The sequence below is a fragment of the Vulpes vulpes genome, chromosome 14 (genome assembly GCF_048418805.1).
Source record: "Vulpes vulpes isolate BD-2025 chromosome 14, VulVul3, whole genome shotgun sequence".
Classification (NCBI taxonomy): domain Eukaryota; kingdom Metazoa; phylum Chordata; class Mammalia; order Carnivora; family Canidae; genus Vulpes; species Vulpes vulpes.
The window spans coordinates 101,450,403-101,469,736 of record NC_132793.1 but is presented as its reverse complement, the minus strand read 5'-3'; the positions used below and the strand labels follow the sequence as shown (position 1 = coordinate 101,469,736).

Genomic DNA, 19,334 nt, shown 5'->3' with positions numbered 1-19,334 from the left:
GGGTGGTGTACTCTCTCTCTCAGGGTAGGATCTCCAGATTCCTCAAGCCCTACCCTGTGACATTGCTGATCAGTTCTTGTTTAACAAATGTTTATTGAGTGCCTGCTGTGTGAGGGTACCATTCTAGGAGATTGGGATGCGTAACTGAACAAAATAAAAAGATCCCTACCCCTGTGGGGCTTACATCCTCACAGAGGGAGTCTGAGTACAGTGTAAGGGCATGCGAGCACAGCAACGTAAGGAGCCCAGAATAACGGATGGGATGAGGGTTCAGGATCAGGTAAATTGGCCCAGGGAAGTCTTAGCACAGAGATGCAGCCTACCTGAGAGGATACTTGTAGTTAGCTAAGCAGCTCCCTGGATATGGGCATTCTTAGCCTCAGGGTATTAGAGGCGAGGGTGGGTATGCCTGTGTATTTGAAGGATGGCAGGGAAGCCCGTTTAGCTGGGCACAGCTAAGAGTCAGTTGAAGGAAAGGAAATGGCAGGCCAGAGAAGCCACTGGAGGGGTGGTGTGATGTGACTCTCAGCCAGAATGTTTGGGGATGGCCATTTGGCAGGGCAAATCAGTTCAGTTTGGGGTGTTTTGAGTTAGATGTGTCTGTTAGATTCAGGAATTCTGAAAAGAGGCTTGTGGTACCTACAGATTTGGGAGTGGTTAGTACACAGATGGTATTCAGAGCCATAAGAGCAGATGAAATCTTCAGACGTCTAAGGTTAGACCAAAGATAAGAAAACCAAAGCATTGAGTCCTAGGACATTAAGAGTTTAAGGAGAAGAGGGGCTAGGAAAGGAGACCAAGAAAGAGAATTAGCAAGGTAAGAGGAAAACATACAGACAGAAAGCGTTTTAGGGAGGAAGGAGTACTCACACCTCAAATGCTGCTCCTAAGCCAAGAAGGAAAGGGACCAAGAATATGCCACTGGCGTTAGCACCACAGGAATCATGGTAGCTTAGATTTGTTTGGCCAGTTTCAGTAGCGTGGGGCCAAACTGGAGGTAGTGAAAATAGAAAACTCTCTTAAGTTCTGCTTCAAGGATGATCAGAAAAATGAGATAGCAGCTGGCAGGGGGAGTGGAATCAGGAAAAGACAGAAGTAATATATGTCTCTGATAAGAATGTACCTGTAGGGGCAGCCTGGGTGGGTCAGCGGTTTAGCGCCACCTTTTAAGCCCAGGGTATGATCCTGGAGTCCCAGGATCAAGTCCCATGTCAGGCTCCCTGCATGGAGCCTGCTTCTCCCTCTGCCTGTGTCTCTACCTCTTTCTGTGTGTCTCTCATGAATAAATAAATAAAATCTAAAATAAATAAATAAATAGATAGATAAATAAATAAATAAATAAAATCTAAAAAAAAAAGAAGACTTAAAAAAAAAAAGAATGTACCTGTATAGGGTGAAAACTTTATGTGTCAGAAGAGGGGAGAACCACAGATGCAATGTCCTTGAAGAGCTTGAAGAGGGTGGGTAGTGGAGGGATCTAGTGCACAAGTCCAGAGTTGGCTCTGGGTAGGAACCGAGATAGTCCATCCGTAATAGCAGGAGGAAGAAGACTATGGAGCCTTTGCCAGTGATAGATGATGTGAGGGAAGTTTGTGAAAGCTCTCTTGTGGTTGCTTTCATTTTCTGTGAAGTAGCAGATGAGGTGGTCAGCTAATGGTCAGGAAAAGAGAATTGAAGAGAAAGGAGCAAGAGAAGTAGTTATCTTGGACAGTGGTCAGCAAACTTTATCTTAAAGGACCAGAGTGTATACTCCAGGCTTTGTGGGTCCTGGAATCATGGTCTCTGTCACAAGTACTCAACTCTGCTCTTTTAGCCCAAAAGCAAATATAAACAGTAAATACATCAATTTTCCATGGCTTTGTTCCAATAAAATTTGATGTACAGAAACAGGAGTACAGCTCATGGGCCACAGTATGCTCATCCCTGAATGGGGGGGTACTAGACCAAGGGTGTGTGATGATGACCTGGCCGAGTGAGGGATTCACTTGAGGTTTCTGGCCATTTGTTGAAAGTGCAGACTTTCATCATGGCTGCACATGTTCTCCAGCCAAGGTCAGCCACCAAGGCTCGGGCATGGAATGATGAAGAGTTGGATCTAATGTGTATCATCCGTTGAACAATGAATGTGATGAAGTGACCTAAAGGCAAGGGAACTTAAGGTACATGAAAGGTAGTATTGTAATGACGGGCTGTGGAATTTAAGCTGAGTTAGGAGATCAGATGAGGATGGGAATTAGTGGGTTGTTGGAGTCAGAATATACAAGATGGCATAAGGTGGCAGTCAAAGAATGAAGGGGTTGCCGCTTTTAGTGAGGCCAAGGTGGTAGGTGTGACCAGGGGAGTGAGTTGCTGCAAACATGGAAGACAGGGTCACTGGGGCAGAGGAGATCAAGATGCCAGAGGCCAAGGTGGAGCATCTGTCTGCTGAGTCACCAAGAATTAAGGCAGGAATTGCGTTAGAGTGACAGAGCACTGTTTCATGATGGTTCTAGATAGAACCTCAGAATCACTACCAACTGTTAGAATAAGACAAGAAACCTGTTTGTCTTGTTGTGAGACCGTGGCAGAGGAACAAGGGGTAGAAGGTGAGGCGGCTGCATAGGCAGAGGCCAGGAGCTTGATGCCGCTTTTGAGAACAGTGAGTGGTTAGAATTACTAGTTTGGAGATCTAGGATAGATGAAAGCAGATAAATCATACAGTAATACTTTAAAAAGTAGGCTGAGTTTGGAGACCAGAGAGAAGAAAGGGAGCTGCCAGGCCATCATTAAAATGGTTGACTACGGCACCAAAGGCCCAAAAGCAATCAGAACTCATAGATTTGCATGGTTGGGCAGTGGGGTTTTTTTTGGGGGGGGGGGCAGTGTTTTTGATCGCAGAAGTCACCATCCAAGTAACAGAATGGAAGAGGAATGGAAGAATGTCTGTAAGGAGAGGAATGTCTCTAACACAGTAGTAAAGTAGATATGGTAGAGTGCTAATTGTTCTAGGCACAAGGTTAATGTAAGAACTTAGAAAAGAAAGAACATTGGAAATTAGGGTTTGGGGGCACCTGGGTGGCTCAGTCAGTTAAGCATCTGTCTTTGGCTCAGGTCATGATCCCAGGGTCCTGGGATAGAGCCCTGAGTCAGGCTACCTGGTCAGCGGGGTCTGTTTCTCCCTCTCCCTCTCCCTCTGCGCCTCCCCCTGCTCGTGTGTGTGCACACAAGTGCACTCTCTCTCTCTCAAAAGAATACATTTTTTCTTTTAATGATTTTATTTATTTATTCATGAGAGACACAGAGAGAGAGGCAGAGACACCAGCAGAGGGAGAAGCAGGCCCCATGCAGGGAGCCCAATGCGGGACTCAATCCTGGGATCCTAGGATCACACCCTGGGCTGAAGGCGGCACCAAACCACTGAGCCACCTGGGCTGCCCATCAAATGAATACATTTTTTTTAATCTTTTAAAAAAAGAAATTTGGGTTTGGGTCTTGGTTTTGGTGTGGAAATTGGTTATAAGACTATACCGCAGGTAATATTAAACCCTAGCAACTTAGGTATTGGCTTCATTACAGCAGAAGGTAATCTCCTTTTTTTTCTTTTTTCTTTTTTGGTAATCTCTTTTTATTCATAGGATTATAAGACAAGAGATGTGACTGATGATGTAAAAAATATTGTAAGATTTGTTCAAGAACATAGTTCATCACAAGGAACAAGAATTAAAAACCAATTAGGTCCTTCTGGGAGATTTACTATGAATATGCTAGTTGACATTTTCTTGGGTAAGTTGTCCGTTTTATTGTTTGAGTTACAGTAATTAAGATTGAGCATCTAAAGAATTCATCACAAGTACACAGAAAAAAATCTCTCGTCTATTTTCTTGTAGAAATTAAGGATTTCGGGGACACCTGGGTGACTCAGTTAAGTATCTGCCTTAGGCTCAGGTCATGATTTCAGGGTCCTGAGATCAAGCTCTGCATGAGGCACCCTGCTCAGTGAGGAATCTGCTTCCCCCTCTCCCCCTCCCCTTGCTTATGTGCACACTGTCTCTTTCTGTCTCTCTCAAGTAAATAAAAATTTTAAACCATTTAAAAATGAAATTAAGGATTTCAGAATAAAACTTTTATGAGTTACAAACAAAAATAAGCTTTTATTAATTTTACCAATTATTTATATAGAATTTATATGTCACTAAGGTGAGCTCTTCATATTCAGAAAAAGAAATAATAGGGTAAATGAGTGATAGGAATTAAGAGGTGCAAACTTCCAGTTATAAAATGAATACATCGGGATACTTGGGTGGCTCAGCAGTTGAGTATCTGCCTTCAGCTCATGTTGTGATCCTGGGGACCCCGGATTGAGTCCTGCATCAGGCTCCCCATAGGGAGCCTGCTTCTCCCTCTGCCTATGTCTCTGCCTCTCTCTGTCTCTCATGAATAAATAAATAAAAATCTTAAAAATAAAGTAAAATAAAATGAATACATCATGGGAATGAGAAGTGCAGGATAGAAAATGTCAACAGTAATATTGTAATAACGTATGGTGACAACTGGTGACCACCTCTCATGGTAAGCAAGACACAATGTATAGAATTGTTGGATTGCTATGCTGTACACATGAAACTGATATATTATTGTATATCAATTATATGTCAAAAAGATAGTAGTAATAATAAAAATTAGTACAAAGAAAATATTAAAGCATCAAAATTCCATCTGAATGAATGGAATATAACTTAATTGGAGAATTATCTGTTGAATGACTTCCAGTTCCAGATGGCAGCCTGGGCAAAAGTATGTCTTTTTGTTTGTTTGAGGCCCTATTAAAGTAATAGTAAGGAAGTAAAATGGGGATTCAATTCATTAGGGCATAGAGCACCAGAAAGAGACCATCATCAGATTCAAGGTTTTTCAAATCTTTTAGGAAATGGATAGAAGCATGGTGCCAAGTGTACTGAAATACAAAAGGCCACCATGCAAAATGAATGTAGGGAGAGAGTCATAGAAGAGGAAGGACTGTCAGCCACGCAGAAGTCCATTATCAGTGGGCCTCAGACTAGTCTACAGGCCCAGGGGGTGGGAGCAAAAGTAGGGGAGCCAGAAATAGGAGGGAGCAATTAAAGACTGCCTACGAGAGAACTGTATCAAATACCAGCCTGGAATTGATTCTAGAACAAAACTGCCTAAGGAATAGAAAGGCAGAGACGCCTGGGTGGCTCAGCAGTTTGGCGCCTCCTTCGGCCTGGGTTGTGATCCTGGAGACCAGGGATCGGGTCCCATGTTGGGCTCCCTGCATGGAGCCTGCTTCTCTCTCTGCCTGTGTCTCTGCCTCTCTCTCTCTGTCTCTCATTAATAAATAAATAAAATCTTAAAAATAAACATAAAGCTTCTTAAAAAAAAAAAGGAATAGAAAGGCAGCTGAGTTAGGGGCCCAAGCCCCTAAGTGGCATTTGGGAACCACCCAGCCCACCCACTCACCCTAAAACAAACCTGGGTACTCCTATTCATGGGAGGAATTTGAGGGGAAATAGATACAAAATAACAGAGGAAGGGCATCTAGATAACTTAGTTAAGCATCCTACCTACTCTTGGTTTTGGCTCAGGTCATGATTTCAGGGTCATGAGATGGAGCCCTGCATCAGGTTCCACATTCAGCGAGGAGTCTGCTTGAGATTCTCTCCCTCACCATCTGCCCCTCCCCTTGCACATTCATGCACTCTCTTTCTCTCTCAAATAAAAAATAGTGGGGTTTTTTTCGGATTAAGAAAAATTAAATAACAGGAAATCCACCTCAAAAGTTTAACCTGATGCCTGCAGGTTAAATACAACTGGACAATCAAGAAAAACCAAGTAAGTATTTAACCTTGGGATATAGAGAATTTAGAAAATAATTAGTACCTTTAGGGAGAAGGGAGGAGAAACTCCTAATTTTGAATCTTCACAAAGACTTAAGTAATAATGTTATGGAAAAGATACAAAGAATGAGGGAGAACTGTTAAAAATCTTACTTATTGGGGCACCTGGGTGGCTCAGTCAGTGAAGCATCTGTCTTCAGCTCAGGTCATGATCTCAGGGTCCTGGGATTGAGCCCCACGTTGGGCTCCCTGCTCAGTCAGGGTATCTGCTTCTCCTTCTGCCCCTCCTCCCTGCTCATGCTCTCTCTCAAATAAATCTTCTTATTATTTTATTTATATATTTTTAAATAATTTCTATCCCCAGCATGGGGCTCAAACTTAGAACCCTAAGATCGAGAGACTCAGCCTCCTTCGACTGAGCTGACCAGGCGCCCCAAGAGCTGTTAAAATTTTTTAATGATTGACAAAGTAAGTTTAGTGGAAATGTTGAAAGATAAAGTCAATAAATTTTCTAGGCCCTGAGCAAAAAGATACATGAAAAGTATGAGAGAAATAAAATAGATCAGTTCTTTGGAGATGTGAAATCTGACGTAATTTTTGAAATAGAAAGTAGAGGGCAGCCCTGGTGGCACAGCGGTTTAGCGCCGCCTGCAGTCCAGGGTGTGATCCTGAAGTCCTGGGATTGAGTCCCGCGTCAGACTCCCTACATGGAGCCTGTTTCTCCCTCTGCCTGTGTCTCTGGCCCTCTCTCTCTCTCTCTCTCTCTGTGTGTGTGTGTGTGTCTCTCATGAATAAATAAAATCTTAAAAAAAAAAAAAAAAAGAAACAGAAAGTAGAGGGAGTTATCAAATCAGTGATAATAGAAAATTTCTGAGTGAAAGAAAAAGGCCTTCAGAATACAACCTTCCACTGAAGGCCAAAGGAGATACTTTATAAGATGAGATTTGAGAATGCCAAGAATAAAATGATGTTGGGGAAGAAAAACTTCCTCCATCCTGTTATATTTAGTGGTTGGGGCCTGTAAATTCATCTGACAAAAGACAGATTTCATCAAAATGTGACTCGGGGGCACCTGAATGGCTCAGTGGTTAAATGTCTGCCTTTGGCTCAGGGCGTAATCCCGGAGTCCTGGCATCAAGTCCCACATCAGGCTTACAGGGAGCCTGCTTCTCCCTCTGCCTATGTCTCTGCGTCTATCTCTGTGTCTCTCATGAATAAATAAATAAAATCTTTAAAAAGGTGGGAAGACTCAAAGGGCCAATTAGAGTTGGGGCTTATATACCATCTTACTAGCAGAAGGGGAAAAGAGCACTTAGGGGAAAACAAATGGTTTTTTGGAAAGATAAATGGGCTTTCTAGAAGAAGAGATGAGAGGGAGATAAGATAGTTTGTGACAGTGTTTAGGAGTGGTATGGAGCCTTCTCATCTTCAATGATAAGAATCAGTCTAATTTGGTTGCTCCCAGGGAAAGAACTTAGGACAATTGAGTTTTGGGGGGTCTCTGCTTTTTTGCAGATAAGAGGTCTCAGGAACCCAAATGCCTTCTGCTTAAAATAATGTTTATGCCACAGTGGCATGTTCTGGACCCCTTCAGAGATAATTATGAAAACTTTGGAAAGACAGAAACCAAAGCCAAACTGGCAGTTAATGTCAGCAACCCTAGAAGCTCGAAGGCAAAATGAGTGCACACATTCTAATACCATAAACGGGAGCTGACCCATGGGTCCAGGGAGAAGAAAGCCCAGATCCACAAGCTATGCAGCAGGTCCAATAAGCAGTCTGTGCAAATTATAACAGAAAATCAAGACAAATAGGTCCTAAGCAATGTGAGAAGGAATAAGAAATGAAATTTTTTGATGACAGTTTTAAGAATGCAAATGTTAATTTTCAACAAGAAGAAAGACACTGAGAAATTCCATGTGAAAGATTATACAAAAAGAGCCAAGGTCAAATGTGTAAAACCAAGGAAATTGTTACATGATTTTGAGGAATTGATAAAATATACAAAAAAAATCCAGTTGTCTGGGTGCAATAAACATTCTCCTGAGGGTTGCACAGGAGTCAGGACCTTCTAAGTAGGGAAGGAAACTTGTCATAAACGCTGCTGACGGGTTGTGACAGAGTCAATGTATAAACGGTAAATTGTTTAGAGAACAGGACAAGATGTGTTAATCTTGATGATGTAAAAATAAAAGTACACTTAACAAAAGGGGAGTACTTGGGGAGCTCATTGAGGCGTGGGGCGTGGGTGTAGGTCACAGACTGGGGTGGGGGTAGGGTCTCTGCAAGGTGGGTCCAGGTCAGGTGATGAAAAAGGGACCCTGTGAGGTAGCCACTCTGCTGCTCCACGACCCAGGCCTCAGGGTCTGGGGGTCACCCCGCCATGCCCTGTGGGTCACAGAACCTGATGTCAGGTTGTGCTGCGTGCAGGTCAGTCACTGCCCCTCCTGAGGAGCAAGGGTGGGCTCTGCGGATTTTACTCCTTTTCTGTTTGTGTTGTTTGCACGTCACTCGGAACTCCTTCCTAAAACTTTGTTTTGGAGAAATGTCATGAATACCCAGAAGCAGAGGGACCAGTGTGATGGGTCCCTGGCCCTAAAAAAAAAAAAAAAAAAAAAAAAAGTTAGCATTAGCAGGGGTAGGTTTAAGACATTTTAGTCAAGAGAAGAGTTAGTCTAAGTCTCCTTGAGCTCTTCTTTTCCAGCCATGGCTTCTTCTGGGCTGCCCTCTCCTGGAAAGGTCTAAAGTAGTCGTCACTACTCACTTGTTCTCACAAGTTCTCACAAGTTCTGTCTAAAATTACAAAATAATCAAGAAATGAGCCGATATTAGATAACTTGCCAAATTTGAGGCAAGATGAAATGCAGGGAGTGGTCAATTTTTTTTTTAAAGACTTTATTTATTTATTCGTGAGAGACAGAGAGAGAGAGGCATTCCTTTTTTTAAAAAGATTTTATATACTTATTAGAGAGAGAGCGTGTATGCAGGCACAGGCCTGGGGCAGGGGAGGAGCAGAGGGGGAGGGAGAGGAAGGACGAAAGAATCCCAAGCAGACTCATGAGCAGGTCCCCAGGATCACACCCTGGGCTGCAGGCGGCGCCAAACCGCTGCGCCACCAGGGCTGCCCGCAGGGAGTGGTCTAAATGAGATGAAGCCCCATCTTTCATAGTGGGGAGTTAGTAGGTAAGTATCAGATGGTAGCGCTGGCTAGTAGAATGACTAGACAGCAAGAGTTTGGGTTCCTCCTAGAAGGAGCCACCAGAAGAGCTGAAAACAAAAGCTATTTAAAACAGGACTGCCTGGGGCACCCAGCTGCCTCAGTCAGTTAGGCATCCTACTCTTGGTTTCCGCCCAGGTCATGATCTCAGGCTCACTAAATGGGCTCATGAGTCTGCTTGGGATTCTTTCGCCCTTCCTCTCCCTCCCCCTCTGCTCCTCCCCTGCCCCAGGCCTGTGCCTGCATACACACACTCTCTCTCTAATAAGTATATAAAATCTTTTTTAAAAAAGGAATGTTGCTTTTTATTCCAAACCTTTCTGTACTATTATCTTTCCCATGGACATGCCTTACTTTAATTTAAAAAATAGATAAAGCAATTAATAGATGCATTTATTTATTAAAACATACCTAGATTGGCATAGGAATATGGTTTACTCAATTTCTCAGCTGTTCCTTCTGGACCTTCATTCCTCAGGACAAAAGCAACCTTCAGTGTTGATCTTCACTCTCTGGATTCTTTTTTTTTTTTAAGATTTTTATTTATTTATTTGAGATAGAGAGAGCATGAGCAGGGGGAGCAGCAGAGGGAAAGGGAGAAATAGACTCCCTGCTGAGCAGGGAGCCTGACCCTACATAGGGCTCCATCCCAGGACCCCAGCATCACAACCTGAGCTGAAGACAGATGTTTAACCAACTGAGCCACCCAGGTGTTCCCACCCCTCCCCACCCTTTTAAGATTGTGTTTATTTGAAGAGGATAGAGCACAAGCAGGAGGAGAGAAGGAAAGGGGGAAGCAGACTCCCTGCTGAACAGGGAGCCTGACACAGGGCTCCATCCCAGGACCCTGAGATCATGTGCCGGAGCCAAAGGTAGATGCTTAACTGACTAAGCCACCCAAATGCTCCCTCTTTCTGGATTCTTGCCTTCTAGTTTGGACCTCTTTGGGGGGTCTGGGGGAATAAGGGGTTGCAGATGAAATAATGTATTATAAGAGTGATACATAATCACTCCACATTGCAATATGTAAAATGTAAGTAACTCCAGAAAAAAACTGCTAATATTTTATTTATAATTTGTTTAAGATTTTATTTATTCATGAGGGACACAGATTGAGAGAGAGGCAGAGACACAGGCAGAGGGAAAAACAGACTCCATGCAGGGAGCCTGATGTGGGACTCGATCCCAGTCTCCAGGATCATGCCCTGGGCTGAAGGCAGCGCTAAACCGCTGAGCCATGCAGGCTGCCCAAAACTGCTAATATTTTAATGTGTATTTGTTCACAATCACATACGTATCATTGTACATATAATTTATATCATTTCTATTTAATAAGATAAGCATTTCTTAATTTTTTATTCTAGAATAGCTTTTAGTAATTTATATTTTATCATACTGATGAGATGTATTTAAGTAGTCTTACTTAAGGACATATTTTTCTATTACACATAATGACATGATAAATGGCCTCTTAAATACACCTTCAATTGCATCACTGATTGCACCTTTCATGTGGATTCCTAGAAAGATTACTAAGTCAAACAATTTCCTGACATTCTGGGTTTTGTTTTTGGTTTTTTTTTTTTATTCATCAGAGAGAGAGAGAGGCAGAGACACAGGCAGAGGGAGAAGCAGGCTCCATGCAGGGAGCCCAATGTGGGACTCAATCCGGAGACTCCAGAATCATGCCCTGGGCCGAAAGCAGGTGCTAAACTGCTGAGCCACCCAGGGATTCCCGACATTACTCAGTTTCTTGTTAGCTCTTTCTCATGTTAAGAAAATTGTTTCACTCAGCTTTCTTTTTTTTCCAAAGTTTGTTTGTTTTTAGTAATGTCTACAACCAGTGTGGGGCTCAAACTTATAACCCTGAGATCAAGAGTCCTGTGTTCAGGGGATCCCCGGGTGGCTCAGCGGTTTGGTGCCTGCCTTGGGCAGGAGTGTGATCCTGAAGTCCCGGGATCAGGTCCCACATTGGGTTCCCTACATGGAGCCTGCTTCTCCCTCTGCCTGTGTCTCTGCCTCTCTTTGTGTGTGTTTCTCATGAATAAATAAATAAAATCTTAAAAAAAAAAAAAAAGAGTCCTATGTTCCTCCGACTGAGCCAGCTAGCTCCCCCATCCCCCAACTTTTTTTTTTTTTTTAAGTTTATTTATTTTTCCAGCTTTCTTAGTTATCCGCAGCACCAGGCTGGTCCACATTACCCAAACCCACTATTACCAGAGCAGTGGTCCTGATCCTGTAATGTGACGTTTCAGGGATACAAACCACTTGAAGGAAGGAAAACTTGAATCATGGGGTGTATGTGACCAGAAGCCATCTGACATTTACAATAACGTAATTATTTGGAACTCTTAAAATAGAGCTAAAGCTTTACAAAGTAACTGTTAATTCTGATTATAATCAGTGTCACAAGGCTTCTCAAGTAGATTGCTATAATAAAGTTGTGTTTATAATGAAGACATTAATAATTACAGCAGATTGGATATGAAACCAAAGATCCAGCCCAGGATGGTACTCTCAGCCAGTGGGGTGCGGGGGAGGTGCAGTCTCGTGGAGGGATGTGCTTTTGTTTTACAGGTTATAAAGATCATAAAAAGTATAGGCTTAAATAATTGCACCGCAAACAAGTAGTGCTTTCAGTACAAGACCAGAGATGGCATTTGTAAAAATGATTGTCCAAACTTTTTGTAACTAAATCAGTAATGCAGTTATCCTAATGTAACACAGTGATATGAAGTGCTTAAAGTTTATGTAAATCTGATTTCTTTGCTCTAATGTAATTGTATAAGGTGTAAATGCAACATCCTAAAATGAGAAGCTTTATTTTGCTGCTGGTTTTGGTCAATGCATGTTATAAAAAGGATCAGGAAAAGTATATAGAACTGTAGAAAGTTTAGAGTTCTATTCCAATATTCTCATTTTATGGAAATGTTTATTTGTGCTGTGGGTTTTCCTGTGGAACAGATTATTTACTCCATTTACCAGGACTTGTCCATAAATGATTTTTTCAACCTCTCCTATTAGAGGCTTCTGAAGAACCTACATTTACTAATCTAGCTTCTGGGGTCTTCTTACCAGGGAGTAAGAGTGCAAAAATTCAGTCGGGGATATTTGGACAGGGATCTACTTATTCGCGACACAATGCCGAAAGACTTTTTAAGAAATTGATACTTGACAAGATTTTGGATGAAGACTTATATATCAATGCCAATGACCAACCAATTGCCTATGTGATGCCAGGAAATAAAGCCCAAACTGTACTAAATGGGCATTTAAAGGTATGGTATTTTAAATGTTTATTTTATTTAATTATCTTATAATGAGTGGGTAAAACTAAAAATACATTACTGTAAATTAGAGGGTCTTCTCCAAAGTTTATGGATATATACTGTCCATTTATATATACTGTCCTATATGAACATATTTTGTTCCTCTTAATTTGGAAAGAGATCTTAAAATTTAACCCAAGTAATGTAGTACCTGTCAAAGTGAATTCGTCTGATCTCTGAATCACCATACATTCATTAGGTAAACATTTATCAAGAAGCTGTACTGCACCAGGCACTGGACACGTAAAGATGAGGAATGCCCAGCCCTATTCCTGAGGGGCTTGCTGTAACTGCTTGACATAACAGCAATACCAAAAACAAAAACAAAAAAAACACACCAAAAAACTAAAAAATGCAGTTAAGAATTAAATGAAGCCTGTATTTAGATACAAGTGTGCATGTACCCACTCCTGTGATCACTTTCTCTCTCACAAAGGTAGACTTTATAGAAACGGAAAATTCTACCAGTATAAAAAAACAGAAAGCTGCTTTAGTGGCAAAGATGTCTCAAAGAGAAGAAGTGGTAAAGAAGTGTCTTGGAGAACTGACAGAAGTGTGTAAATCTCTCGGAAAAGTTTTTGGTGTCCACTACTTTAATATTTTTAATACTGTGACTCTCAAGAAGCTTGCAGGTAGGTGTGGGTAAGTCCTCTGTTATTGGCATGATTTAATAAGCCAAAAGTTTATCTCACTAAGGAACTTTTTAAGTCCAGAGATCTAGCTCAGTTTATTTTCACTATTTTTATATAATCTCTAAACTGAAAGCTCAAAGAAACAAACTTGAGATGAAATACAGTCTTTAAGATATGTACAGTACCGTGTTATTTGGACACATAGTATAATTTTAATTTTATAGTTTTCCTTCTAATGCCAGATGTCAGGATGTAGATAATTGTAATCACTAACACTAGCCGTCACTCATTGATTTTGTGTTTATAATCTGCCTGCTTTATGACATTTGGCTATGTTATGTACAAATGTCTCTGCAAGGAGCTATATTCTTTATGAAAAGACATGATGTTTCATGCTTCTTTGAGCCCGAATCTAGCACACTGCTTATCTTGAGTTAAGAAATATGTGCTGACCTGAGTTATTTCCATTGCTCCCAACAGCTCAGCCCAGAACCCTAATAGGAAAACCCCTGGAAAATAAAATAAGTCACTCACATAGCTGACTGATTAATGTATGTGTTACCTTCTGCATTCTTCCTTCATCACATCTTATGATCCATACCTCTCTGTTCCGTTCCCATTCCTACCATCCTAGATCATCACAGTGTCTCATCAACTCTGAGATGCTGTTTTCAGACACTGCTATTTTGTGTACTATTAAGAAAGCAAAAATGGTGCTAATTAAACAATGACACAGTGCTTTTATGCAAAGAATTGCTTTTGACTTCTTTAAGTACAGATTTTTTATCATACATAACTCTGTCACTGAGAATGACATAGCCTTTTAGGCATGCTCCACTCTTTACCCCTGCATTTTAATAAAATCCCGTGTCCGCCGTCCTGATTTGATGGTGGCATTTCCCTGATAATGCCAGGAAGTGACAACAGGAGGCCACACATCTCTCAGGCACACACATGTAATGCTGCCCCACCAACGTGAGGCATCCTTTTTGGGTCCCATTAAGTGCTAGGATGTTGCTCACAGGTGTCATGGCCTCGTGGCCTTTTCCTCAAAGAAGGATATTTGCTATATTCTTGCAGATCCTTCCCCATGACCCTGCACTTTTGGGCATCACAGTCACTTTCCCAGGGCTCTCACACTCTCATCTTCTGGCGGCTGTTTCGTGTGACGGTCAGACTCCACTCGGGTGGCACCAGCATGGCTGGGACACTGCCGACGTGCCCACGGCACCATCAGCAGTGACCAGGCCTCATGCATCCAGGGGACCATGGCTGTTCGGCAAGCAGCACCTGCATTTCTGCTTGCCTGTCCAATTTCATCTTCCATCAGCCGCCCATAAACCTGCTGATCTGTCCCACAGGCCTGTTCCTTTTCCTCCAAACAGAAATGATGCGAAAATCACAGATTTGAGGTCTACCTTTTTTTTGCTCAAATAGTAGAAATTATCACTTCCTTACTCCCAAGAGGCAGTCCATCAATGAGTCCTACAAACCCGGATCTCTCTCTTCAGTCAGAACCCACTACCGTGTTGTAGTTGACTGCATCCTTGCCTGCTCCTGCAGGGGGTCTGCAGGGACTTCCAGTTTCCTCTCTCCCTTACGGTTCATTTTCCATGAGCAGCCAGAGCGATCCTTAAAATGACAAGCTTGTCTAACTCCAAGACTGATGCACCATCTATATGCAGGGGACTCGTAATGGTCCATTGTTCAAGTCCAAATACTTGCTTCACCCCACATGGGAGAGACTAGAAGAAGAACGGGTTTAGGGTGTGGGCAGAGTAAGAATTCAACTGTGGCTTTATGGAGTAGGATCTACATGTCTGGAGTACAGGGGAGCAGTCAGAGCCAGAAATACAAATGTGGGCGTTCTCCAAAAACAGGGAGCATCATTGTGACAGCTAGACAAGTCATTGTTGTGAGAACAGCAGGTGAGAGCAAAGTCAGGTTCAAGGCTGAGACACTTCACCTCTGATCCCCCTCCCCCATTCGTGCCCCTCACTGTCTCCGCCTGTCCCCGCTCTACGTGCCTTTGCTGCTGGAACTGTATGATGGACTCCTGTTCTCTGGGCCTGTCTGCTGTCTCTGTCAGCACAAACTGCCTTTTAGAAAATTGGCCTATGTGCCTGGTGCCCTGCAGTTAGTTGGCACTTGACAAATGTGCTGAATGAGTGAATGAGCATGAACTCGGTGGGTTTTCTATGGGTGGTAATTTGAATTCCTGATTTTATGCCCCTGCACAGAATCTCTATCTTCTGATCCCGAGGTTTTGCTTCAAATTGATGGTGTTACTGAAGACAAACTGGAAAAATATGGTGCAGAATTGATTCCAATATTACAGAAATACTCTGAGTGGACATTGCCAGGTTCGGTACACTGCTAAATATGTGTCTTCTAAAAGCCTGTTTTCGTGTTAAGCACTGCATCTCACTGGATTAGAATTGTGTGGTTTCTGGGTTGTGTGAATGCTTCCTGCTGCCGGTCACATGGGCACCAAAGTGCTCAGAGCAGCCCCCAGTGGTGTGCCAGGCACCTCTTCGAGGACACTGGTGCTTAGCCCCACCCCCACCCCTGGAGAATGCCAGGCAGGTACTGGACCTGCTAGTAGGACCCAGAAAAGGATCTTTGGACCCAGGAATTCCAGTTCTCGAGGAATCCCATCTTACTCTGCTATCCTTGGCAGACCACAAATAACCTCTTTGTGTTTGGTTTCCTTATCTGCGGGAGGAGCATGTTATCTGACAAGCGTGTCTAAAGATAAAATTTAAGAGTAGAATTTAAATGTTTCGGGAAAATGAACGTGCAGTTGGAATGCTAGATAATCATCCTTATCAGAAGGAATCAGCCCAAGTGAGCGCAATTAGCAGACTGTCCCCAGGGTTACATTGGGCCCATCATGTAGCCCCTCACTGTGAACCTCATCCCTGAGCCACAGACAGCTTTAACCTCAAGAAGATAGAAACAGGGAGATTGTGTTGTAGGGGATACGAGGCCCCGTGCCCATCTCCAGCATCGTGCCATGCAGTAAGACACAGAGGCCAATGTCAGGGTTTTCCCTGCTTCTGTAACAGTGTCAGTGTTTTCCCTGTTTCTACCCAAGGTTGATGGAAAAGGTAAGCAGAATGAGGAATGAGTGAGCGTCTGTTGCAAATTCTGTCCCTCTTCCTCTTTTTACCCATTAACAAAATGCTGAAAGGTGGGGTTTTTGTAAATTCCTCTGTGTGGTAATTATTCCATTAAGAGCCTTGCTTTGAATATTGGTAGGAACTTAACATTTGTTTAGTGTAGTAACTCGTTTGGAAGGGGATTCTTGCCCACAGAAGACGGGCTGCTCTGTGGAAACAGCCCACAGCGTGGTGATGATTGCTCCCACTTAGTGAGGGACAGACGCCGTGCCAAGAGCTTTGCCTGCTAGTATCATTCAGTCCTCACAACACCCCATTTCACAGCCTTTTTATTTCCAAGTCCCACAGCTAGGATGATGGGATGACAGCTTCACCAGAGCTGCACTGCCTCCCCGAGTGAACTAGTGTTGGACAGACAAGGAATACTGTGGGTTAGGGCCCTTCCTGCCAGTCGGGGCGGGGTGGGGTGGGGAGCAAGAAGGGGAGCCAGCCCGGAAACTCCTTCCTTCAGAGAATGGAGCTGAGATCCCTGTTGACCCATAGAGAGGTTTCATGCTTTTCAGGTGCCTTAGGATGCTAATACTTATAGAAAATACCACCTTTTTTGTGCAAACCAGTGCTTTCATACAGACCCATTTACTGCATAATATGTGACATGTTCACAACTGTAATGTAAAGAAGTGTTTTTTTGTCTTTGAAGAGTACAATAGGTCCTAGGCTTTTCTGACACGCATTTACTAAGTAACCATTGTTCAAAGATGAGGTGCAGAGCATAATGTTTCTCTTATATTGGGCTTTTTTTTTCAGCATGTGTAAACTGATAAATAAAATCTTCTTTTATATAGCACTTTATACTTTTTTTTTAAAGATTTTATTTATTCATGAGATACAGAGAGAGAGAGAGAGAGAGAGAGGCAGAGACACAGGCAGAGGGAGAAGCAGGCTCCATGCCGGGAGCCCGACGTGGGACTTGATCCCGGGACTCCAGGATCGTGCCCTGGGCTGAAGGCAGGCCCTAAACTGCTGAGCCACCCAGGGATCCCCGCACTTTATACTTTTCAAAGAGCTTATCAGGACTTACTACCCAAATGATAACAGGGACACAGGCCACACAACAGAATATGAGCTTACCTGATGTCTCTAAGCTGAAGAGTATCACAAATTTCTGGAGCGCCCGGCTGGCTCAGGCAGTTGGACATGGGACTCATGGTCTCAGGATTGTAAGTTCAAGGCCCACATTGGGGCTAGTAGGGCTTACTTTAAAAAAAAAGAAAAGAAAAAAGTATCACAGATTTCTTTAATGAATTCTGATCTCCTTACTTTAAAAGTAAATTTCCAGTGAGGACTTTGGGGGCTCTGTTCACATAAAAGAGAACTGTTCTATTCTTGTAGAATTGTTGAACCCATGTGGCAGGAGGACACCAGGAAAGCATAAGGTAGCAGCCAAACTGCACCCCTGGTTGTGTACCTCCACGTGGACTGTAACAAGACCTGGGCCAGCACAGCGTCACGGACACTTGTCTGCCTTGTCCATTTGTAGTTGACAATGGTTCCCCACGAATCAGCCCGAGCAGCAGCAGAAGCATCAGGAGAAGTGCCCCTGAGGAGTTCGACGAGGAAACATCCGTATCTTCTCACTACTTTGCAAATAAAACCAAAAATGAAAGAAAGAGGAAAAGGATGTCAGCCACCCAGAGGTCTAAGAGGAGGAGAACTGGCTTTGGTGGCTCCAAGACAAAAGGGTATGTCCTGGCGCGCAGTCTGGGTCGCAGTGAATCGGGGAGGAAAGTACAAAAGCGCAAGTGCTCCGGGTCACTTTGAAGCTTTCATTAAAATAAGCCATTGTTCAGTGTTTGCCTCCCTAGTTAATGGAGTGATGATTAAGATTGAATCCAAAACAGGAACATTTGTTTCAGATTTTAAAATCTCTACTCCTAAATTGATTATCACTCAAGTTTTCTACTTGACTGAAAATGTCTCCAGTTTTGTTTTGTTTTTTTTTTTAAGATTTTTTAATTTATTTATGACAGACACAGGGGGGCAGAGACACAGGCAGAGGGAGAAGCAGGCTCCATGCAGGAGCCTGACATGGGACTCGATTCCAGGTCTCCAGGATCACACCTCGGGTGGAAGGTGGCGTCAAACTGCTGGGCCACCTGGCTGCCCCAGTGTCTCCAGTTTTGGCCTTGTATTTGGGGGCTCTTCTTAAGGGACTTTTCCACCTAAAATGTTATAAATCATATACTAGCTGAGCAAACAAAGGGTTTTGTTTTCATGTTGCTTTTATGATTGCATCAGTACCTGCTACCCTGCCTTTATTGCTGTGGAATCTGCAGGCCTGCTCCCGGAAGCCCTGCGTGCTCCCTGCCAGTGCTCCTGCCCCTCATTAATAGCTGGAAGAACCTGCCTCCCAACCTTCACAGGGCAGCAGACAAAAGGCCACAACAGGCAAACTGAAAGATCAGTTAAGCCAGGCCTTCCACCTCCCATCCCTGGGCCAGGATGTCCCTGGGATGAGATGCGGCAGCTTTAGGGTGCTCCCTGCATGCCAGTGGGGAATGGGGTGTTGTCGGGTCCTGGCTGGTGATTTGTACAGTGTTTTGACATCTTCATAATTGCACTAGTTCTGACAGCCCCTGCCCTGACCTTGCAGGTAAGTGAAGTCTGGCAGGATGGGGACCACCTCATCAGTCTGGAGAATATGGCCCCCAAATAACTGGATGATCTAACAAAACTGCTTACAGGAAAAGGGAAACAAGTCCTCGGAAAACTTTTGCAAGCTGTTGTGTTTTTCTTTTGCAGTTTTTCTACCTCTTTTCCTTCTGGGTAATAAAAAAAAATTGAGTGGGGGAAGAGAAAAGGAAGGCAAATGTTACCAAATTGTTGTTTTCTTGTTAAGTCCATAAACAAACATCTTGTATGTGCTAATCCTTCTGCCAGGGTACAGAAATTAAAGGCATTACTAAATGTTAGTTTAATTTTGTGGTTTTTAGTGCGCAAGTGACCAGCAGATGTTCTCTGGTGGGGACATTTTCTTATTTTCCTCATCTATTCCTCTGTTTTGGGAAATACTCATTTCCTTAGGAGCTCACAGAGTTGAAGGAGAATTTAAAAGGCATCTGGTGCAGCCCCCTGGGGTTTATGATGAGGAAGCTGAGGCCTGGCCTGGGGTAGGCTTGCGTGAGGCTTTTCCCAGGGAG

The 19,334-nt window shown here is 43.2% G+C and overlaps 1 protein-coding gene across 8 annotated transcripts in view; it reads left to right on the top strand.

Annotated features, from left to right (window-relative positions):
* BLM (BLM RecQ like helicase) overlaps positions 1-19,334 on the top strand; it is a 97,160-nt gene that overhangs the window by 75,636 nt on the left and 2,190 nt on the right. For 4 of the 8 annotated variants that reach the window (XR_011997105.1, XR_011997106.1, XR_011997108.1 and 1 more), the window contains 5 exons: positions 3,615-3,762; positions 12,130-12,334; positions 12,821-13,012; positions 15,253-15,375; positions 17,675-17,876. Coding sequence is in view for 4 of the 8 variants with exons in the window: in XM_072737339.1 (XP_072593440.1) it covers positions 3,615-3,762; positions 12,130-12,329; positions 12,817-13,012; positions 15,253-15,375; positions 17,675-17,876 (869 nt within the window). In the remaining 4 variants the exon portion in view is untranslated. Of the gene's footprint in view, positions 1-3,614; positions 3,763-12,129; positions 12,335-12,816; positions 13,013-15,252; positions 15,376-17,674; positions 17,877-19,334 lie in introns of all 8 variants that reach the window. The other 4 variants (XM_072737339.1, XM_026000742.2, XM_072737340.1 and 1 more) reach the window with 1 other exon arrangement.